The 22515-nt window shown below is 43.5% G+C and overlaps 6 protein-coding genes and 1 long non-coding RNA gene across 9 annotated transcripts in view; 3 read left to right on the plus strand and 4 right to left on the minus strand.

Annotated features, from left to right (window-relative positions):
• The window catches only part of LOC149092197 (uncharacterized), a 102586-nt gene that overhangs the window by 25897 nt on the left and 54174 nt on the right, over nucleotides 1-22515 (plus strand). The window lies entirely within an intron of this gene.
• Nucleotides 170-2644, plus strand: HisCl1 (Histamine-gated chloride channel subunit 1). 2 transcript variants are annotated; one of them, XM_018098188.2, is made up of 6 exons: nucleotides 170-792; nucleotides 1097-1280; nucleotides 1353-1662; nucleotides 1718-1852; nucleotides 1912-2291; nucleotides 2349-2644. In XM_018098188.2, the coding sequence occupies exons 1-6, from the start codon at nucleotides 674-676 to the stop codon at nucleotides 2508-2510; spliced, it is 1290 nt and encodes a 429-aa protein (XP_017953677.1). In that variant the 5' UTR covers nucleotides 170-673; the 3' UTR covers nucleotides 2511-2644. The 2 variants fall into 2 exon arrangements, with proteins under 2 accessions (XP_017953677.1, XP_017953678.1); XM_018098189.3 differs by having other exon boundaries at nucleotides 177-792; nucleotides 2361-2644.
• On the minus strand, nucleotides 2674-10918 carry Sbf (SET domain binding factor). Its single transcript, XM_018112189.3, has 11 exons — nucleotides 10690-10918; nucleotides 10074-10299; nucleotides 9873-9976; nucleotides 9498-9809; nucleotides 8466-9434; nucleotides 7394-8406; nucleotides 5750-7326; nucleotides 4089-5682; nucleotides 3898-4022; nucleotides 3750-3832; nucleotides 2674-3581 (listed from the first exon to the last, which is right to left on the minus strand). The coding sequence occupies exons 2-11, from the start codon at nucleotides 10126-10128 to the stop codon at nucleotides 3489-3491; spliced, it is 5925 nt and encodes a 1974-aa protein (XP_017967678.1). The 5' UTR covers nucleotides 10129-10299; nucleotides 10690-10918; the 3' UTR covers nucleotides 2674-3488.
• Nucleotides 11855-17619, plus strand: LOC108660215 (uncharacterized). The gene is made up of 5 exons (XM_089260093.1): nucleotides 11855-12100; nucleotides 12165-14026; nucleotides 14468-16720; nucleotides 16782-16906; nucleotides 16974-17619. Exons 1-5 carry the CDS (start codon nucleotides 11926-11928, stop codon nucleotides 17155-17157), a joined length of 4599 nt encoding a protein of 1532 aa, XP_089116219.1. The 5' UTR covers nucleotides 11855-11925; the 3' UTR covers nucleotides 17158-17619.
• On the minus strand, nucleotides 18706-20674 carry LOC108659332 (WD repeat-containing protein 55 homolog). Of its 2 annotated transcripts, XM_018112193.3 has the most exons (2): nucleotides 20420-20674; nucleotides 18706-20349 (listed from the first exon to the last, which is right to left on the minus strand). In XM_018112193.3, exons 1-2 carry the CDS (start codon nucleotides 20425-20427, stop codon nucleotides 18843-18845), a joined length of 1515 nt encoding a protein of 504 aa, XP_017967682.1. In that variant the 5' UTR covers nucleotides 20428-20674; the 3' UTR covers nucleotides 18706-18842. The 2 variants fall into 2 exon arrangements, with proteins under 2 accessions (XP_017967682.1, XP_017967683.1); XM_018112194.3 differs by lacking the exon at nucleotides 20420-20674 and having other exon boundaries at nucleotides 18706-20357.
• On the minus strand, nucleotides 20762-21842 carry Rad1 (Radiation insensitive 1). The gene is made up of 2 exons (XM_018112196.3): nucleotides 21693-21842; nucleotides 20762-21637 (listed from the first exon to the last, which is right to left on the minus strand). The coding sequence occupies exons 1-2, from the start codon at nucleotides 21840-21842 to the stop codon at nucleotides 20912-20914; spliced, it is 876 nt and encodes a 291-aa protein (XP_017967685.1). The 3' UTR covers nucleotides 20762-20911.
• Sws1 (SWIM domain containing Srs2 interacting protein 1) lies at nucleotides 21716-22495 on the minus strand. Its single transcript, XM_018112197.3, has 2 exons — nucleotides 22306-22495; nucleotides 21716-22248 (listed from the first exon to the last, which is right to left on the minus strand). The coding sequence occupies exons 1-2, from the start codon at nucleotides 22415-22417 to the stop codon at nucleotides 21842-21844; spliced, it is 519 nt and encodes a 172-aa protein (XP_017967686.1). The 5' UTR covers nucleotides 22418-22495; the 3' UTR covers nucleotides 21716-21841.

The raw sequence follows: 22515 nt of genomic DNA on the forward strand, positions 1-22515 counted from the left end.
CGACTCGTTAATGTAAACGTATTTGTTTTGCATTACCAAGTACGCATACGCAGACTATATTAATTATATGTCGGGCATTGTGCATTGTCGAACCATTTGAAGCCACACCAGAAACTGGGCTTCAGAGCTCAGTCAATCTATGCTAGGCGTGAGGGATTGAGGGGTATATGTGTATCGGTTTCTCCCAATACGCATTCCTTTTGTGTCTTTGTTTTGCACATACCTTAGGCATGTCAATTTTGAAAAGTACAATAGCAAAGAGAGGAATGACAATGAAAACGAATGAAACCATAGAAATTGAATTTATCACACCTTGAGCGGCGCACGGCAAACGTGTATATAACTCTTTTATATTTATTTTTGGTTACCTCTTTACCGTATAAACGGAAAGAACGAGCAAAAAATCGTCTTGCATTTATTAAATAATCCAATAAAAATCATTCAAATGCGTCAATCGAGCTAAATAAAATGTACCAGTTCTGTTGCTCAATCGAAAAATGTCAACCACACCAGAACAATGTGCCGTAAAGCTATGAAACTGAAATATAAACGGAAAAAACAACACGGGAAAACGCGCAAAACTATGCAACATAAATGAATGTAGTAAATAGCCGTTACTTAACAAATAATTTATATTGGAAACGAAAAAAATAACCAAAGGCGTGTGTTCAAAATGCAAATGCCAAACATATTTAGACAATTGAAACAACATAATTTCTTGATTGCAGTTGCAATCTATATGCATATAGCAGAAAAATCAATTCAATTATGTGATTGTGTTCATGGTTACAGGTAAAAGTTTATAAAAATTAACTACAATTCATTTGCCAAGCTGGCAAACAGTAAAAATAGCACATTGCATCAGAAATGAATGCAACATAACCTCAAACAGAAAAATAGTCAAATATGCTGTTTACATATACTTAATCTCATGAAACCAGTGTAAAGAACGTTATGGTTTCATTTTATATATCAAGTAAAATAATTCAAGCTGCATAATCCACAACATTCAACATCCTGTGATTAGAATGTATTAACATAACCCTAAAAAAAACACATATATATAATTTTGCTGTTTACTTTCGCTTACCTATAGAAACAATACAGAGAGTGCCGAGCTGGTATCTCACTATGAATCAAGTCTATCGCTGCCAGACATATTGCCCATACCATCGAAGACCTATGACAAAAATCGTGCACCCAAGCTGCTGGGCCAGCCGACCGTTGTTTACTTTCACGTCACCGTACTTTCCCTAGACTCAATCAATGAGGAGTCCATGGTAATGATATTCAACTAGTCTTGGGTACTAAAATTTTATATGATTTTATAATGCTTTGCCCAATTTTCATAGACCTATGTGACGGACATATTTTTAGCACAAAGCTGGCGCGATCCTCGTCTGCGTTTGCCAGAGAACATGAGCGAACAGTATCGGATCTTGGATGTGGATTGGCTGCACAGTATTTGGCGTCCTGATTGCTTCTTTAAGAATGCCAAAAAGGTGACATTCCACGAGATGAGCATACCCAATCACTATCTTTGGCTCTACCACGACAAGACTCTGCTCTATATGTCAAAGTTGACGCTAGTGCTCTCCTGTGCCATGAAATTCGAATCCTATCCGCACGATACACAAATTTGTTCCATGATGATAGAGAGTTGTAAGTGGACTGCTCCTAATGGAAGACATATTCTCAACATATTAACTTGTTCTAGTATCCCACACTGTGGAGGATTTGGTATTCATTTGGAACATGACCGATCCGCTGGTGGTGAATGCTGAAATCGAGCTGCCACAACTGGACATATCAAACAACTATACAACTGATTGCACCATCGAGTACTCAACGGGTATGCTCGTCTATTGTTTCGATTCTATTGTCAATCTAAGACTATATCCTTTCTCTCAGGTAATTTCACCTGCTTGGCCATAGTCTTTAATTTACGTCGACGCCTCGGCTACCATCTGTTTCACACCTATATACCCTCGGCGCTGATTGTGGTCATGTCGTGGATCTCGTTTTGGATTAAGCCAGAGGCAATACCGGCCCGAGTTACCTTAGGCGTTACGTCGCTGCTGACACTGGCCACCCAGAACACACAATCACAACAATCGCTGCCGCCGGTGTCTTATGTGAAGGCCATTGACGTCTGGATGTCATCCTGTTCGGTGTTTGTATTTCTATCGCTAATGGAGTTTGCTGTAGTTAACAACTATATGGGACCGGTGGCTACCAAGGCCATGAAGGGTTATTCAGATGAGAACATCACAGATCTGGATGACCTGAAGGTGAGTTTGGACATCGTTTAATCGCTTCCCAAATTGGCTGAAACTGAAACCATGTAGTGTGTCTTGCAGCATCATCATCGGGAGTCCATAATAGAGCCACAATATGATACCTTCTGCCATGGCCATGCAACCGCCATCTACATTGATAAATTCTCGCGCTTTTTCTTCCCCTTCTCGTTCTTCATACTCAACATTGTTTACTGGACGACTTTTCTATAGAGCCATGTGGAGCACTTCTAATGTTAACTTTAAAAACAATATAACAATAATAATACAAAACGCATTTGTTTAAAAATGTATATAGCTTATAAGCCACAAACGAATTTGCAAGTAAATTACATAATATACATATATATTATTTTATTGTAAAATAAAAAAGGCGTTTAATAATTAAATTTAATTCAAAGGAAGAAATTAAGAAATGCATTTTAATTGCGCAACAAAGGTGGAATTATCTTTGGTATTTTTACTATATAAGTATGTATGTATGTAGAATTAGACATATAGCAAATACATAGGTATTTATATATATAAATATAAATATGTATAAATGTATATAAAAAGTTGTTATCGTGGCTTTCTTTTCCATTTCCATCTCGATTTCCATTACAGTTGTTCATTCATTCTTGTCAGCATTATACGTATAATCACATGATATTATAGTTTCCTTTTATATATTTATATATATATATGCACATTTAAAGTAATATTCTTTTTTTTTTTTTTTTAATTTTAGTTACTTTTTTCCATTTTACTATATAATTTGTTTAGCTTTTGTCGCCTACGTTAATTGTTGCTAAATATTCATGTAATTTATGCATTATGCGAGTGTTAATAAACAACGTTTGACACTAATTCAACTTATATATGTAAAAATATTTCGGTTATAAATAATACACACAGAGCTACTACAGATCCAGAGTAATACACGCATTCACAAATAAATACTCTATCACATATAAAAAAAAACATATAGGATATAATAAGAATAATAACGTTAATTGGATTGTCCTAAAACAAAACAGAACATTCAGCATAATTTATATATATAAATATATATATATGTGTATATATAGCAGAAGGAAGAGCAGAAACACGCATTGAAAGTAAGCCTATGCAGAAGCCGCAGCGGGTAGTAGCACTAAATAGATCGCCAGGATAACAAACGATATCTGCCATTGCCGGATGAATTTCGAGTTACTGCAAACAAGCCTGCAACTTTTCTGTCCACTCCTGAGCCAGGTTCGCATTCATCGCATAGAAGTTATAAGTCCGCTTCGACGTTTTAAGCTGCAAGAGATTGAATGGATTTGGTTTGGGTTACAAGGTTAAAGCATAAACGTTAGTATATTATTTCATTTTGAGAACTAATTTTGTTGAACTCAAATCCTCTATCAATATGCTAATAGACTTCAGCCCTGGGCATTTGTTTGCTCTTACTGCGATAATTCTACTTACATCAAAGAAACCCTTTTCATCGACGCGTTTTGTGCCAATTTGTGCGGGCTGTGCGGCAGTCACCGACTGCACCTCGGCCAACTCTGAAATACGAACATTATATGTCATGAATACATTTATGTTTACCAACTTCAAAATACAATTTTACCTATAATACCCTTCGGCGCTGTGTCATCGGATGTATCATAATAGCGCAATTGATGTTTAATCGAGTCTAAAACGAACCAGCGTTGCTTCCATCCCTTCAGCAGAGCGCCACGTTTGTAGAGATGTCTGGGAATAGGATGGACATTATCAATAAGGATCTATATATAATATGCATAGGCAATTGATACTCACCCTTCGTGCGTGCGATTCTCGGCAACATTGCTGCTGAACTGGTTGTAGAAGTGGTGACTGGAGGTGCGAGCGGTGGTCGCTGCACTGGATGCAATGCTGGCGGTATCACCCTGGGATATGTTGACATTGGGCGGTCCGACAGTACCATCTATGGCCTTGTATTTGGTACAGTTCTTCATGGAGAGCTCCGTACACTTTTCATGATAGGAGTTACCACAGTCCATACAACGATAGCCAACCGGCCCCCACAGCAGCTTAGTGCAATGATTGCAATTAGTGGGCGTCGTATAGGGATGCTTTTCAAAGCGATGCGGATGAAAGAACTTATCCTGATACCCAGCCAAGCGGCCCTTCATTATAATTTCGAGCGTGGAGCGTTTGTGTTGATGCGTCTGGACCAGCATGCTGCTCATTGAAGTTTTACGCGATATGGACTCCGATTGTGGTACGACCATATTGTTCCACACCAACTGCCACTTCTGTGGCAGATGGCCGCGTTCCGTTTCCGCCTGTTTCACCTCGCTGAGCAGGCATACATAGGCATTGGGATTGCATTTCTCAATGTTGTCATAGCCGGCGCTAATCACCATCCGTTTGCCCTTGATCTCAGACAGATCGATTTCATCATCAACATTGGTCACTTCCAGATCGTAGGGCGGTCCTTGTGCCAGCTCCTCGTTGGTATAAAAGCTCCACAGATCTAAGGCAGCCACGCTATTCTGCGGACGCAGCACCACATCTCTGTTAGCAGAGTACAGGAAATTATAGAATATTGGCGATTTGTTGTGCTGTCGCTCGATATAATCGAAAATGGAGTGTCCAATGCGATTCATTTGATTAGGCGTCCGTGGACTGCGTATGTCGAGTGGATAAACATTACATTCGTCATCCGAACCATTCGCAGCACTACCACCACCACCAAATATATGCTTGGTGCTCAGTGAGCCGCGCTTGTCCTCCATGGACGCAATGCCGGAATCGTACCGCTCCAATTCGCAGTCAAAGAGAAATGTGCGAAATCGACACGAGACTACGTGATAGGCCAAAAAACGCAAATAGAAATCATTAAACTCAAAGGCCATGGGAAACTGTCGCTGCAGCTGATAGACAACATCCAGAAACTGCAAAAATGTGGGCGCGAAGGCAATATTTGTGCTGGCATGGGATGGTTTCAAATTACTGCGATGGGCGAAACGATGTCCGAATGCCAGCCACTCTTTCTCGACGAGCACACGAAAGCCGTCGATCGTGCGATAATAGGGATCAAGGCACAGTTGTGCGATGCTCGACAGCTGGGCAGTCACGTCGGAGCCATCCTCCAGTGAAAGCATGACGCTACTTTCCTGCAAGTCAATGAGGTCCACAACGGCACCGGATAGCTGCAGCAGGGTAGAGATTTGCTGCAGCCAATCTGATTGCTCAACCATCTTGGCAAAGCTCAGGCTGTCTGCTTCACTGATATTATGTGAGGGCATGCAGGCACGTATCAGTTTCTTGAATGCTGATCGAGATTGCCGTATATCCGGATAGTCCACGGGTATAAAATCCGCACAGAAATCACCATTCAAATTCGATTTGGCTTGCGATTTTTCACCTGCGCAGGAAAAAACATAAATATATTAGATGCTATAGCAGCTCAACTCTGGCATGTGTAAACCGACCTAGAACATAGAGCCGCATCTTCCGAAAGGCGTTCGCCGCCGTCCTTTCATTTCCTTTCATGGTGCCACCTTTGTTGCCGCCGACATTGGCTTTACTACCTTCCGTCATACTCAAATTTGTTCGCTGTTTGCGCATAAACTCTGGTGTTAACGATTGATGTTCTTCACCATGTCCAAGCAGTGAGTTTATCGAGAGATTCATATCAGTATACTGATTGAGTGCGTCGAGCGGCGTCAGCACAGGCATTGTATTGATCAGCGCCATTAAATATTTATCCTGCTCCGGATAATGAGTGACATCATTATGCGCCATGGTATTTGCCCCCGTTGTATTCTTGATCATGCCAATTACGGACTTGCTATTTGGCTGTGCACCGCGTATGAGCAATGAGCCATTATTGTGCCGCCACGTGGGCAGGGGTATCCGCTGGCTCTTGAAACAGCGTCCCAGGTGCGTCATGACCGCATCGCTGCAATGGACCGGCGCTACTATAATGGCCGGATAAGTACGACACGTGGCATAGTTGGCATTGGCATTACTGATGCGAAATCCGAGTTGTGCCTCTGCATCGAAGCCAAGACGTTTCCAATCACGTACATAGCTACGCTCACGCATGCGATCGATGTCCTTGGTCGTGAGCAGACGTGGTAGTGCTTCGTTCTGCTGCGTCTCAAACTCATCTCCATCCTCCAGCTCATCGTCTATGGAGTGGGTTTCGAGTGCATCTGTGCTGCCACCGCCCATCTCATACTCCGGTACCAATTTGCGCTTCGTTTGGACCTTTTGCTTGAATCCAGCTTTTTTGGCTGTGCGTAACAGCGTTTTCTTAGCAAAACCCTTGAGCGTGGAGTACTTCTCCTTGGTTTTTAAAGGTACAACGCCTTGTAGCATAGTTCCATAAGATTGAAATGCAAAATACTCAAATTCATCAAATGGATGGCGCGCCTTGTTCAGGGTTTTGCGAAACGTTTCGATTTGTTCGAGCGTAACCTCCGTATCGAAGGCTATTTTGAGCAGCTGAAAGCAGCTGGATCGCAGCTGCAAGCCCTCCGGCAGCGTTTGATCCAGATGGGCCAAATACAGCATCGATATCTTCTTTTCTTTGAGCAGTGAGGCAATGGGAAAGGCACGCACAATTGTCTGCTCGCAAAAGAGCGGATCACAGGGCGAGCCCTTGAAAACGATGCGATAGTTCGTCAAGAACAACGCACCCTCGGCGGGTATCAAACACTGGGTGTCATCTTCTCGTCCATCGGGCATGAGAAAGCAACGCAAATGATCGTTCGCTAATTCCTCGCCGGGCAGTAGACAAGGCGTCTGGATTTTCGGCTTCTGCACATGCGGATGCCGCTTGGCTTCGAGATAAACTGGCTCCAGCGATTCAATATGCATGTGCACCACACCTGGGACCATGTCGTGCAGATTGCGTATGTGCTCCGAGGTGACGCCGCCCTCCGTGCAAACGCAATCAATGAAACGAGAGATTGTTTTGCCTACAGTAACGCCTATCTCAGAGGCATCGTTCTCCTCAAATCCTTCATCGGAATGTTCGCTCAGGCTGTGCGAGCCCATAATACTAAAAAGAAAAGAGAAAAATAGTCGAGTGAAGAAAAATGCGTTCTGTTCGATCTATATTATAATACCTATTGGAAACGCTCTGGTTCTCCTCGAGCCGAAAGGGCAGCTTAGGTTTGCTGGCCGCATCCACATTGACGTCGAGCGGTATTAGCAGAGATACCATGCGATTAGCAAAGTGTATGGCCTGGCTATAGAGCGTGGACTCTTCTGATTTGGCCAGCTCAGCCTTTTTCTCCTCCTCGATGGTAGGACTCTTGCGCAATTGTTCTGCGGTTATTTCTAGCGCCGTTGGCTCTTCCAGCGGAACTTCGTCCAGTACGCAGTTGGCTTCCTTGTTGTGTTCGTTCTGGCGACGCTGCAACAAATACAGTGCCTTGATTTGAGCCTGCACATCCTGAAAGAAAGTGGATTCCCAAAACTGCAGATTCTTCCATATGACATGATCCTGTATTTCCGTATAGGCAAATTGTACCACGCCCATGGAAAGCTTACGGCAGAATATGGTTGACATGGGAAGCAGCGCAGCTGCTACAGTATACTCATCCACGCCCGATGAGTTCTGTAGCGCTTTGTTCATGAAGCGCACTACCAAATCGAATTGTTGATGATCCAGCACCGCTTTATTGCCATGTACGTAGCCAAACAGCTCGCGACAAAGAATGAGACGTGCGTCTCGATGCTTTAGTGTGCGCATTACAGCAGGCAGTAGCTTTCTCGCATCCGCAATGCGATTTTCAAATATGTATGAAACACAGGTGCGCAGCACCTCCAAGCGACGGGCTGAATTGTGCACCGTTGTGGGTCGCAGCTCCAGGGCTTCGGGCAGTCGCGGACCCATGGGTATAATTCGGGGTTGATTGCGGGTGACATGAAACCGCTGCGATTGACCATTCTTGCGTATGCCATCCTGGATGATTAGCTCTACTTTTTCAACGTTAATACGTGGAAATGGCGGCTGGTGAATGCGTTGAAAAGAGCCTTGTGGCGGCTTTAGCACTTTTTGGGCATAGGTTGTGTGAGCATTAGATGCCTCGTTCTCGTAAAGTGTGCGGCCTAGTTCTTGGATATGTGTGAGTATCTGCAATGGTACATAAATAAGGTTTAGTTTTGTTATAAATCTTTGTTTTCATTACATACGAGATTCCGATTTTGTGACTCCGTTTTGAGCAGTTCATTCATCGAGCTGTACAGCTCATCCCAGGCATCAGCAGCCCGCCAAGGCGGTCCACGTTCATTCACAAATGTGGTAAAGAACATGCTATCAAGAACGCGAAACAAAAACTCGCTCTCGATAAGATCGCGAGCACCCAAAAATCCAGCCTTGTGAAATGTAATCACTGGCTTGGGGTGAATACGTATGATGGTCAGGCAAGAGCGATAGCCCTGGAGCAGCTGTGCGAATAGACGCATAAATATGGCGCGCAGCTCCTTGTCAATTTGTGCTTCGGTCTTGACCATAGTTGAGTTGGGCCGCTCATTATTGGGGAAGGCGAGATCAGCTTGCGCCAAATTGGGAAAAAGTATCATGCTGAGCAAATCCTGCGTTTGCTCCCACAATGGTGATGGAAATATGGGCACAGGTGGCGTTAGTGCATCTGGTATGGTCACTAGACCACCATCCAAATCTACCACAATGACATCCAGCAAGTCTGTGATCTCCGATTGCAGCGAACTATGTATGCCCATAATAAAGGGTGTTGGCGTGGACAGCACCTCCGTGAGCGGGGCGGGGAGTATGGGTATGTAGACGTGTGTATAGCGAAATGGATACATGAGCGCAACCAATGCCCGGCAACTATCCGTGAGATGCCAATAGCATTTGGAGTGAAAGAGTATTTTGTTTTCAGTCATCACGGCGCAAAGTAATATCAGCACATTCTTAATGCCGAGCTGCTTGAACAGGAAGTAAACACCGCTCCCCGTCATTGGCAGGGATGAGCTTTGCGGTGGCTGCAGCGATTGCTTGTCACCGGCGCCAATTGAAAACCGCACCTGCGGCCCACCTGCCGGTGGAACTTGTATGCAGCCCAGTATGTTGCCAATAAGATTCTCCATGGCATATGGCAAATTCTCAATGTACACAGTGTAGATGGTACCCAGACAGTTCTGTACAATAAATAGATTTTTTTAGAAAATCAAAATAATATGTATGTAAAGTTTAGCCGTTACCTTAAAAGTCTCTGCGCAATCCAGTCGAGATATTAGCACCAAGCATTTGGGCGCATACATAATGCTGTGATGTGTTATTGACTCAACGGGAGGCGGGCCCAGCAATCCGCGATTACCGCAGTTGCCATTGCTATTGTTGGCAATGGTCTCATCTTCATCGTCCACCGTGCGGGTTTGGGTGATCGCCAGAGTTTCATGAAAACTTAAGCATGCACAATAATGCTTATTTGCATCGATGTCGGTGAGCACGGATATAAAGAATTTCGGCTCTTGTTTCTCGTACGATAAATTCCAGCCGAGCGGCTGACAGAACTACAATTAAAAGTTTAAGTAAATGTGTGTGTGGGCATGTGTGTGAAAACAATGTATACCCACCCATTCGATGCCCTCAATAAAGGGCGTGTCCGGCCAATCTTTCTCGGGAAAGCGTTGCACAATTTTTCCGCATATTGGCTGACCGCAGACATTGCCGGCAGTTTCTGCAGAAAAAAATGAAACAAATGTATATTATATTCCAACAAGTACACATACATATATCAATATGCTTATATATGTATGCATGTATGTGACACTCACTTTCTTTGTCGTTATCGTAGCCAACAATTACAAAGTAATCAGCGAGCCGGGACATCTCGTACGCTTACGCTGCAGCTGCTCATTGCAGTCTAACTTAGAACTGAGGGGAACTGGGTGACTCTTATAGTATGTTGTTGTTGCTGTATGTGTGTGAGTGAGTGTAGTTGTTGTGAGTGTAGTGTGTGTAAGTGTATGGTTGGACTGATGTTTTTTTACGTTGCCAAATCTACAAAGTAAGAGCACAAAACGAATAAAACAATAGTGTTGTTGTCGTTATTATTGTATTTCTTTTTTGTTTTCATATACACACAACATCAATCGCAATCGCCAGCCGCTTTGGCCGCTTGCCACAAACTGATTTGCACATTACAAACAATTGAGGCTTTCAATTAATATAGCTCGGGTTTTTGTGCTTGGCATAAGTAATTAGTCGGCTCGTATTGTTCTTGTTTCTTTTCCTTTTTGTTATATGCAAACATATTTTTAACGTACACGAATTTTAAGCCACAAACCACACCCCGCCCCTGTATGTTAAGTCAATTGAATACACGTAGCCGTTGCATTAAACATATACGTTTTTGAAGCATTTTACATATACATGTGAACATATATGTACCGTTTCAGTGCTGGTAATATCAATTCGTTTGATGTCTGGCACTTTTATTATAAACAAATTACTTTAACTTTTAGATTTTTCATGCCTGCGGAATGTAGGGTTGTTGATATGCTATCGATATTTATAGACTCGTGAGTCGATATATTTTTTAGTGTTATCCAACGTTTGATAATTGGTCATTATGCAACACTTTATATATGGCGCTTTTAAGTTAATTATTCAATTTTTTCAATTGCAAACTTCAAAATTTGGAAACCAGCTTACATTGTGTAGCTTTATAAAGACTGTATTGATAAAAAGCTTTAGACAACGGCTTTTCATATTTCTTGTCGTTTACTTATCGATATCGTCCATTGCAAATGTTCAAGCATCGATACATCGATACTCATGGCAGTCAGTGTGTGTGTGATTTTTTCCCTACGACGTTAATATTTTTGTGCTATTTATGAAATTTTAACAACGTTCGCGAGGATTTAATCGCACTTTTATATTATTAAAGCGGTGCTGGAGTAGTTATCGCATGTGTTGAAATCAAAACTACGTTATAAAAATGACTGCGTTATTTGCAAATTAGCGATTCCCTTACATTGCCACTAAGGTGTCTTGTCGGGCTTCGGGCAGCAGGTAAGCTCCATTCGCTCTCCCTCTGTTCCGTTTTGCGTGCTCACCTAAATTATGCTACTCTCTTTACTTCGCTCCTTCTCTTTCTTACTTATTTATTCTCATTGACTACCAAAATATTTAGCTCTCTTTGTCTTATTCCTCACTCACAGCTGTTTTTGGGAAAGATCTCAATTTCTTATCAGAGACCTCTCTGCAAAACAAATAAAAGTTTTAGTACACCAGCCCGATTTGTCAGGAAATTAAAAGTGTGTAATAATCAGCAATGGTTGAATCAGGTTAAAATCAGGTGCCACAAAGGAAGCACCTTTTGTTAAACACTCAATCGTACTATGTAATTAAGAATATTTCTAATAGTTAGGTATGACATATAAAATAAGTTTTTTCGTTTATAAAGAAGCGCAGCAATTAGTATTGTATTAAAATTTTATCATAAATTTAACAAATTTAGCTTATTGGCCAGGTCAGACAGTGGATATATATAATATTAAGAGTAGATGACAGTAGGTCACAGTAGGCTACTTTAATCGACATATTCAAAATTTGTTGGTTCGATATGTTCATAATACTCATATTTACGTGATCGCGTAGACACATTAATCATTTTTCTCATTTATGTTTCTCTTTAAAAGTAAAAAAAAAACCAACAAAAAAAAAAGCGTAAGCATGGAAAATGAACAGGATGAACTCAGACATCGACAGCACATGCAGGACCAGCATCGTAACCAGCATCACGGCGTACCGATTGGATATTCAGATGTCATGCTACAGCTTGGCTCCCGAGAAGCCCGTAAGTGGACTTTTAAACTAAATAGAATAATGGTATCACTTGATTTAATTTGATTGCATTCTAGAACGATCACCATATGCCGTCTACTTCGAACAGCCACGTGAATCGCTGCCGGACAGTTATGTAGTTGTGCCCTCCTATCTTCAAGCAACATCGCAGCAGTCGCAAATAGCGACAACAACTGTTTCTGTTGGTGGAGCTGGTAGTAGTAGTGGTAGTGGTGGTGGTGGTGGTGACGGTGGTGGTGGTGGTGGTGACGGTGCTGGTGCTGGTGCTAGTGGTGTTCCCAATGGTGGTTATGTACCCCTGTTTCAGTATCAGCCGACGTCCAGAAGTGTTAATCGTGAGTCCTATGCGGAGCCAGCGAGCTCAACTGGCAACAAGTGCTGGAAATGTAATGTCATACGTGATGTATGCCATTGCAATCGGCTGGTAGAAACCAATAGCAGCTACGCGGCGCCCATGGAGCATGTGCATTCCACTCAATCGAATGGCAATGGCGCAGGTGAGCCAACGCAATTCTTTGAACTCAGCTCGACATCAACGGCGACCGCCACATCCACGTTGTCAGCGACGGGGAATAGTACCAGCAACAGCCGTAGGAACAGCGGCTCATTCATTCCAAATCACTCGCAACGTAAGACTGAAAGGGATGTTCTGTCACAACAACAACTACGGCATCAGCATCAGCAGCAAGAGACGCACACGCAACATCAAGATTATGACAATAGCACCAACAACATCAACAGTGTGTCGCATTTAGGTAGCATCTGGCCCGCTGCAATGGATGACCATGCTGTTGATGAGCAATTAATGCAGCAGTCTAGACATAGTGCACCGTCGGCGGGCTATGAGCTGCCCAGCAGTTCTCTCTTGAGCTCCCACAACAACAGCAGCACAAACAGCTCCTTTGAGGCAAGCAGCAGCAACAGTAATAATAATATTAACTCTCATCTGGCTAATGGCAATGCCACGGCTTTTGATGATGTCACGTCCAGTGCATCGGATACGGAGCACGTGCAGTTCGCCAATACGCGCACCACCAACACAACCACAACAACATCAGCGCTGCAAAAAAAGAAGCATCAATCGAGTCGAAATCGAAGTGGAAATACAACAGCTGCAGGCGTAAACGGTACCGTCATTGATGCGACAGCTTCCGCTGCGGCTTCCTCATCGGTCATCGAGTTGGATGCTACGCCCAGCACCAGTGCCCAAGCGCAACAGCAGCAGCAGCACCATCGTAGCCGTCATGTTTATCGGCAACGACGGTACCCCAGCGAGCTGGATCATGCTGGCGATAACAGCAGCGACGATGGGTGGGATCTTCGCATGCGTAATGCAGCAACTGAATCCATAGCCGGACGGCCGCAGAGTGCCCACAGCGATCTGGAGGGCCGCCATACGGATCACACGTATTTCAATAGTCGTGGCAATTCATTTAATGATCTACCGCCCCCACCTCTGCCCTCAGAAAGCAGTTTTATGCGCTCCAATTCTGCATCCTGCTCTACAGCTACTCACACCACCTGCAGCGTAGACTATGGTGGTCGAGACATCTGTGGCGTTCATCGTCTGACCAATGATAGAGGTGCCGACACACCCATTGCGGAACAACAGCAGCAGCAACGTACAGCAGCTGTGCTTAAATTTTGCTTTGGCTCGGGCGGGATTGTGCGCACGCGTTCCCGTGTACGATCCATGGATGAGCCTATTCCGGCGACCAACAGCAGCGGTAGCAGCAGCAATCACAGCTTGTGTCAGCCACCCAGAAAGCAGGCACGTCTGGAATCCCGTAATGATCTACGACTGTCCTCCTCCGCCTCCACCATGTCCAATCTGTCGCCAACGAATTTCAATGCATTTCAGCCAGGTCGTCATCGGCATCGTACCTATGCGGAGCTGGCCCGGAGTAATGAGCAACAGGTAAGTGAACCATATTCAATACTGATTGAAATCTGTAGGTGTAATATATATCTGAGGAATATATTAAAAACAATAATAAATAATAAATAATAAATAAATAAAACAATACAAATATTTATGTACATATGAAAATATTTGGGTAATGCTATATAACTAGAAATTGACATTATTTAATGCCTCAATATTTTTCTGTCAGTGTTGAGTTATTTTAATACAAAATAGGCGTTTAGAGATATTATCATTTTTGTTATTTTTTTTTTCGTTTTGGTATGATAGAGTTCACAGATTATACGAATATCCACAAACTTGAGTAATATTTGTAGGTGGAGCAATCCTTTATTACAACTTCGTCATATGTCTGCAAGGGTCTGTTGAAATAACAACTGAAAATTCAAAATAAATTCCTCAATAATTGTATTTAATCTTTTTTCTGTAATCTAGGAGTCCGAGCAGTCTATGGCGCAACCGCTGCAGCCGCGGAGTCAGCCGACAAGTGCCGGTTCCTGCGTAATAACCTATGTGGGTCGGCCGCGTGATACAGATGGCACCCGAGCGGCATCCAGCACAATGGAGCTACCCAACCTGCCGTCCACTTCGACAGGCAGACGACAATCCTCTGGTTCACACGCTAATAACAAAGATAATGCGGTGCTCACGGCGCCGGATCTGCAGCTATTGGATTGGACTTCCGGCTCGGATGACGATGATGACGATGTGGTATTTGTGCACTCCACACGCGAGCCAATACTCTCCATCGATCTGACATCTGATGATGATGGCTTTGGTGCCAGTAATGAGACGGCGATCCAGCAGCAGTTGCAACAAACGCGGCATCGTCATCGACTGGAGCAGCAACAGCAGCAGCAGCATCACCACCAACAGCATCACCACCAACAGCATCACAACCACCAGCAGCAGCAACTGCAACAGCAGCAACAGCAACTGCAACAGCAACAACAGCAGCAGCAGCAGCTGCAACATCGGCAACAACTACATCGGCTTATACGCGATGAGCCGCTAGCCAGTCGTGCGGCACCTATCAGCGAAAGCTTAAATCCGCCTGCAGCTGCTTCGAATACTGCTTCCGTATCAGCGACCCTCCTACCGCGTCCAAATTCGGCCAGCGAGTACGAAGATCGACGACGTCAGCGCCCGGCGGCGGGCACATCCTTTGCTTTTTATACTGGCGCTTTAACGGATCGCGTCGCCATCACCGATCACAACTATAGCAGCTATGATCATACGCCGGCCACCATGGGACCAATTATCAGTCTGCTGCCCACACGATGTCCTGGCTTGGAAGCTGAAGCAGCTGCGGCGCACTCGCAGCGCTATTTCCAGCCTATCACTCCGCCACCCATGTGGCACTTTGCGCCGTTGTCAGAGGGGCAACCCCCGCCACAGGCGCTGCCGCCAACGCCCAGTGCTAATGCGGGCTCCTACGTACAACATACGTCAGCGGGTCCGGTTATTGCAACGCCGGTAGCACCGACACCCGAGGCGGTGCCAAGTGAGCATAACAGTCCCGCCGCTTATTACCATCGCTATCAGCCGTACTATGTGCCGCACTATACAATTACAACACTACCGGCCAGCCGGAGCAATGGCGATTACTCGCCGGGACCGGTGACTAATCCACATTATCAGGGAGGCTTGGCCAATTCCACGGGCAGCAGTCGGAGCTCAATACGTGGCGCTCTAAACGCTGCTGCTGTGGCAGCTACTGTGGCCGCAGCACAAGCGCAATCCTTCCATGATCTGCTGTCTTTGGCATCCCCAGTTACCAGCATGGAGAACAGTAGCATGGAGGATAACTATCATCATCGTAGCCAAATGCTAAATCGTGCAACTACACCTGTTGCCACTGCCGTTGCCACAGCCGCAGGTCCACCGCCGGTGATGTCCTCCATTGTTACTGTTGCGGCTGCTGTGTCGCCGCCGCCACCGCTCGAGATGTATTCCGGGCGACCATCAATGCAGTATTGCGGCTCACCACCGTTTAGCTTACGGCGCTCAGATGCTTACCATAATCATCGCCAGCACTATCAGCCGCAGCCACATCAAGGCCATCAGGCGCCGCAGAATCAAATGCATGCACACATACATCCGCCACATCGGGCTAGTGCGATTGTGGCTACGTCATTGACGCCGGCCCCACCGTATCCGGTGCATCAGAATCTGTGGTATCGACAGCAGAGTATGCAGGAGCTTCACCGTCGTCACATGACACCCACGCCCATTGATCTCTCCTCAAATCCATTGAATCTAACGAGCAGTCTGCGCACTCGTTATTTACACAGCATTTGCAATTGTGTGCATGCACGCAATGGTCCCGTCTCCAGTCTCGATCCTGCTTATTATCCGGCCTATGACGCAGCTGTACAACAGCAGAGTTCCACGGCCACTGGGCCAATCGATGCCCATCAGCCACCGCCGCCGCCGCCGCCACAGCAGCTGGGAATACAATATCAACAGCAGCAACAACAACAGCAACAGCAGCAACAGATTCAGCAGCAGCAACAACAACAGCAGCAACTACAACATCAACAACAGCGACGTCGAGCTGCAGTCCATCACCACATGTTCCATCATTACTCACCGCTACACCTGGAAATTGGACTGGCCACGCCGCTCTCCCTGGGCACCTCGCGCATACTGATTGGACCTCCTCGACCCAATCGTGGTGCCACATTGGTAAGCATGCAAAAGAAATCTGAAATATTGCAGCATTATTGAATGAATTGAATTCTTGCAGGAGATTATTGAACGCAACACTTTGCCTCACAAATATCGTCGAGTGCGCCGACCCAGTGAATCGGATGAAGATGCGGAAAAGTGCGCGATTTGTTTGTCGCTCTTCGAGATTGAGAATGATGTGCGGTGAGTAATGGAAACTAGGTCGCTTTGTTATCAGTTACTAAAAATATATATGTGCGTTGCCTTTCAGACGTTTGCCCTGCATGCATCTCTTCCACACTGACTGCGTAGATCAATGGCTCGTCACCAACAAACACTGTCCAATTTGTCGCGTTGACATTGAAACACATATGGCAAAGGATGCACTTGTACCCAGCTCCAGTGGCGTTGCAGCAGCTGCCGCGGCTGCTGCAGCTGGCACTGCCACCTTATGACATTGTGTACATGGTGTATTCATGTAAGACATCAATAAGGACAACAACAGACACAACATCGACTCTAAATCCGCTGCAAAATGCAGTAAGAGGATATGATTTTCGGACTGAGCTCGTCATGTTAAACATTCATGCCAGAGCCGTCAGCGGGGCGCAGCAGCAGCAAAAGCAACAAGAACCATAACCACTGAGAAACCATGTTTAAAAAACAAGCCAAAAAAATATAATAATAATAATATTGCATGCCGGGGATACACTGGAGCATCCGGAAACCCCAGTTATGGGTGTTGTGTTGTAGCTGATGACGCTGCCTTATTTGAACGCAATATGGGGTGATGCATCTAATCAACTCTAAATTCCCTGAGTTCGTCATGTTCGTTATGCATGGGTCAGGCCGGCAGCCGCCAATAAAAAAGTCTCGTCAAATTGTTTTTATTCACAAACTAAAAAAAGAACACAAAATCACAAAAAAAAACAAAGAAAAACAAATCGTCAAACGTTAGCCAATTGGAACTGTGAACCCACCATAACAGGCGAAATCAGGTGTAAAAAATTTGCTGCGTTGCGTTAAAATATATATATGTGAATATATATATATATAAAGAAAAAGGACAAAAAATAACTTTAAAAAAGCAAACTTTGGCTCAAACTCTACGTACATACACACATATATATATATATGTATGTATTATCATAATATATATAAATTTATTGATAGGTGTTTTAATTTTTGGCACAATCACCGAATCATTATTATTCCTACATTATAAAATTATGTCCATGTTTTATGAAACGAAATTCTTGTGATTTACAAACATGTACCACGTATTGTTAAATTTTGAAATGCCGCCTCCCCATGATTAATAATTATTTAATGTACCAAACAATAATTGTTATGATATACCCCCGACGCTTTCCACTCCCTCCCACATATTTTATAATTTGTCACGAAATTAAAAAGTGTGGTACCATGAACAAAAAAGAAAACGATAAAAAATAACAAAAACTAAACATTCAATTCAATTGCATTTTAATCCTCTATTGAATTCTATTTGTTGCCATATATATGTAATCGATTTACTGGTTGATTTCACCTGATTTGATCTGAAACGTTGTGTGACGCCAGTCACTAAAAAGAAATAATTTTAATTAACCTCTAAGTTCTCTTTTGGGTAAATCCAAGAAAAATAATAGTAATATAAACCCAATTAAAAAGGATAACATACCTTTATATAATTATATATTGATAAACATGAATTACAAATCAAATACGTATATTAAAAAGTGAATCAAAAATAAAAGCGTGTTTTTTTTCTGAGCTATTACTTATATGAAAGCTGTGCGGTGTGCTTCAACCACAGGAATCCGTAAGATCTCAATTTTTGAGGTTGTAGATTTAAATATTTTTGGTTTCAGGATTTTTGGTTCTATATTTTTATTTATTATTTAAATAATGAATCGGTCTCCAGTTCAAGCTTTTAACACATTTTAGAGCACATATATTTCTATATATTTATCAATTTCAAAATTCTATGAACTGGGTATGTATTTAGGTACATGCTAACTTTTATTAAGCCTTTACAGCACAAGGTCTTACAATACTATAGCTAAAAATTGTTAAGAAGTGTTTAACAATGATATATATTTATAATGTCGAGCTACAAATATTGAATGACTGAGAGCATCTAGGTAACATTATTGGGCCCAGCTACTGTATTTCCACCGTCGTCGTTGTCGTCATCATCCGGCTCCTTGGTCATATCGGCAAAGAAGTCGGAGGCATTTGTGCACTTCGATGATGGCAAATTGTGTCGCTTATCCTTGTAGGCGTTGTGCTTCTCATTGTATTTAATGTCGCCAAAGTCCTCGAAATATTTGACGTTCCAGAAGCGCACATCGTTATTGTGCGATGAAGATGCCAATAGCTCACCACTGCTATTGATGTCCAGCGATTCAATGGGCATATTGTGCTGGCCCACAACGCCCAGATTGCGATAGGGAGCAATATGACAGGCACGCATGTTACCATCCTCGCCAGCTACGCAGGCAATTCGGTCCGTAATGGGTATCATCAGACTTATGGGACTTTTGATGCCTGGATACATGTCACAATGGTAGCCAAAGTAGCCCCAATTGTAGGTGTAAAGGCGCCCCTTAGAGGTACCCACCACCAACTTAGAGCTGCCCCGATAAATGCCCATGCAGTTGAGCTCCTCCTCATATGGTTCCGATTGCACATATAACTTCCGAGCACCAATATTAAAGGTGGTCAAATATCCATCGGCACTGGTCGCCAACAGCAGTTTATTCTGTTCGTTAGTTAGCATTTGGGTTATCTGATCCTCCACTTCTTTTAGTTCGAATATGGCATCTTTGGTGCGAAAATCCCAAAGCTTTACTGTGCCGGCATCATCCCCGGTGGCGAATAGACGCTCATCGAGCACATGCAATTTGTTGATGGCATCATCATGTGCTGTCTCATACAATTTTTTTAGTTTTTCCGTTTCCATGTCGGTGACCATGACGCACTTGTCCTTCGAGCACGTAATCAAACTGCGTCCATCCTCGGTGAACTCAACATCTCGACAGGCCTTTGCGTGCACTTCGATTGAGCGTAACAGCTTATTCTCTTCATTGCTATATTCATACAGATGCACATCTCCAATTATGGTCGCCAGGGCGATAATATCTCGCTCTGGATGAAAGCAGATGTCTGTGATGAAATCCTCTAGTCTAATCTCCGGGGGAGCACTGCGTGGTTTCTTTATAGCTGCAATGATAGCACGGACAGTCTCATCCGTCTCATCGTCCTCATCCAAATGTGAATAATCACCAGATCCACTGGGACCTGAACCACTGGGCCCCGCTCCATCCATTGCGTTTTGCTCCTTGCGCCGTTTGGGAATGCTTGCGCCAGCCGTTGCGGCCTCATCCATCATTGAATCATCGGAGTCAGTGTCCTCAGCATTCGGATCGAAGCTGCCATCGCTGCTGATGCTTTCGTTAGAGCTGATGTTGCCATCATTTCGTTGTGGCTCTGGTGCCCCCATGTCTGCCAAATCGTATTCGTCGTCGTCACTTTCGGATTCGTTGAGTACTTCCTGTTCTATTTCAGCTATTACACCAACTACCATATCGTCATCGATATCATCGAGTTCATCTTCATCTGCTGGAGTCTTGAAATACTCATGCCTGTACATCACATGGATTATTATTTAGTTGAATTCATTATTATTTCTTCGATAAATAACTAAATACTTACGTAAGCATAGTAGGAATCACCTATAATCAAAATTTTCCTGGTTTTATTAGACTGAGCACGCTTTTTTCCGCCAGAACAACCCAAACCCAAGAATAGCAAGAGGAAGCACGGCATACAACAAAACACATGCCTGGCGCGCACAGCTGATGGCATGGCAACAACAACAGTAACAGTAACATGCTAACAACAAGTAACAGTTTATGCCATGTCACACCCTGTATTCACATATCGAACAGATTACAAATAAGCTGACAGTTGCAATCATGGTAAAACGCGATATTAATGCTCATACAATAATTTAATTCTTTAAGCTGCAAGAATTTTAATATTATTTAACTTGGAATGATGAAATATTTCGTACATATTTATTATACTCACACATTTTGACCCCACGTAATCGCTTGCCCTTGCCATACATTTTATCCACAGGGTATTTAAACAAAAAGAAATAGAACACTACAGTGCTGCCAGATAGCCGAGAAAATGTTATTTTCAATTGCCGTCAACTTCTAACAATGGTGTTATGAAAAACCGAACATACAGCTCCTCCTGGTCATCGCACTGCATCATGAAATGCATCTCCAAAAGCCCGCTGCCATCAGTTTTTATTGCCACCTTTGAGGCCACCTGCATGGCTTTGTTTGTCAGCTTTATTTGTTGACTTTTGTATCTGGCTACCGTTGTCGCGCGACAGTTGAACAATATAACCATATCACTTGACTTGGCCACCTCTACGCTGGACTCTGCTTGCATGACACCCAAAGTGGTGATTTTGAAGTGCGGTTTTAACGGTGATATGGTAAACTCAAATTCATCGGCTGCTTTGTCCAGCTCGTGAAAGATGTTGGATAAATCTGGGCCACGCATAAATATGGTGTTTAAACTGGAACTATTTGCATCCAGGTCATAGTCGATTTGCTCCTCCACATTGGTAGTTTTAATGGAGCACTCTGTGCTAACCTGATCGTCGTCGTGAGGCTCTAACAACAGCAACAATGGTGCACCTTCACCCTTATACAATATTTTAATGCTACAATCTGAAAGACCAAACAGGCTCAGGCACTCCGCCAGTACATTGATCTTCACACTGAAGCTCGGTGTGCCGTCGACCTTAAATTCGGCAAAAAATGCTGGAGCTATACACAATGTGGCCTGTATGGATTTACCCTGCTCCACCGTGATGAGTATCCCATCTTCACTGGCATGCAGAGTACCGAACTGTAAGATGAAATACTTGATGATAAATGTATATAATAGAAGTAGACTTTTTTACATCACTAAAACAAATCGCCTTGATGGACGAGTATAAGGCCTTCATGTGCTCCAAGCGACATACCAGCTTATAGTTTTCATATTGTGATTGTGTTAACATTTTACGGTTTTTAATAATGCCTTTCTCGTACAGCACTTTCGAATGCTGCATCAATCCTCATAGATATCAATTTGAAAATACCTAAACTGATCAAGCGTCAAGATCTGTGTCCGTGGCTCGGGATGTAATAGCTGATTCAAACACTGCGCCAATACGTGCTCACACGTGAAGGAAACTTGATTGCTGTTCAGGTTCTGCTCTCGGTTTTCTTTCTCTCCTGCTTCTTTCAATTGCAACACAAAACGTTGGAAGTAGCGGCACTTGCAATAATTAACATAAGGCACAACGCGCACAACTTGCGCCAAGTTTCGCTTGCTAGTCAGTTCCACTATACAGCGATAGCGGTCTGATGTGTAGTAGGTGATGAAGTTCCACTCATCAAGTATATGTAGTGCGCGCTGTAGAAGTCCTTCTCCCAATAAAGCGCTCAACTCTGAAAATAGCTGCGAACGCTCCTCTGAAAATGAAAATAATCGTTATAGCTAGTTTAAGGAAAACGGACAGTATTGAATACCTTTAGTTAAAATTATACCATTATCGCGTTTATACTTGTTAAAAACCTGATGTACCAAGCCTGGTATAAACAGATCGTCCGTTGTTGTTAACACCACATTATCAAGCGGCATTTATATATGTAAATAATTCATCTTGATTCGCAGATATCGATTTATGAATTGCCGCCCAATTTTCGATAAGTGCTCCCTAATTGGTTAGTTAGTCAAAG

This window comes from Drosophila navojoa, chromosome 2 (genome assembly GCF_054131105.1).
Source record: "Drosophila navojoa isolate 15081-1374.11 chromosome 2, UAZ_NAV_1.0, whole genome shotgun sequence".
In the NCBI taxonomy this organism is placed as follows: domain Eukaryota; kingdom Metazoa; phylum Arthropoda; class Insecta; order Diptera; family Drosophilidae; genus Drosophila; species Drosophila navojoa.

Coding starts and splice junctions, on each gene's coding strand:
- HisCl1 (XM_018098188.2), top strand. CDS start 674: ATGCAAATGCCAAACATATTTAGACAATTGAAACAACATAATTTCTTG. Junction 1,853..1,911: donor CACCATCGAGTACTCAACGG/GTATGCTCGTCT, acceptor CCTTTCTCTCAG/GTAATTTCACCTGCTTGGCC. Junction 2,292..2,348: donor CAGATCTGGATGACCTGAAG/GTGAGTTTGGAC, acceptor GAAACCATGTAG/TGTGTCTTGCAGCATCATCA.
- Sbf (XM_018112189.3), bottom strand. CDS start 10,128: ATGTCCCGGCTCGCTGATTACTTTGTAATTGTTGGCTACGATAACGAC. Junction 4,023..4,088: donor GAGAATCGCACGCACGAAGG/GTGAGTATCAAT, acceptor TCCTATTCCCAG/ACATCTCTACAAACGTGGCG. Junction 3,582..3,749: donor ATGAAAAGGGTTTCTTTGAT/GTAAGTAGAATT, acceptor AATCTCTTGCAG/CTTAAAACGTCGAAGCGGAC.
- LOC108660215 (XM_089260093.1), top strand. CDS start 11,926: ATGTTTCTCTTTAAAAGTAAAAAAAAAACCAACAAAAAAAAAAGCGTA. Junction 14,027..14,467: donor CCCGGAGTAATGAGCAACAG/GTAAGTGAACCA, acceptor TCTGTAATCTAG/GAGTCCGAGCAGTCTATGGC. Junction 16,721..16,781: donor CCAATCGTGGTGCCACATTG/GTAAGCATGCAA, acceptor GAATTCTTGCAG/GAGATTATTGAACGCAACAC.
- Rad1 (XM_018112196.3), bottom strand. CDS start 21,842: ATGCAGCATTCGAAAGTGCTGTACGAGAAAGGCATTATTAAAAACCGT. Junction 21,638..21,692: donor AGGCGATTTGTTTTAGTGAT/GTAAAAAAGTCT, acceptor TTCATCTTACAG/TTCGGTACTCTGCATGCCAG.
- Sws1 (XM_018112197.3), bottom strand. CDS start 22,417: ATGCCGCTTGATAATGTGGTGTTAACAACAACGGACGATCTGTTTATA. Junction 22,249..22,305: donor TGGTATAATTTTAACTAAAG/GTATTCAATACT, acceptor TTTCATTTTCAG/AGGAGCGTTCGCAGCTATTT.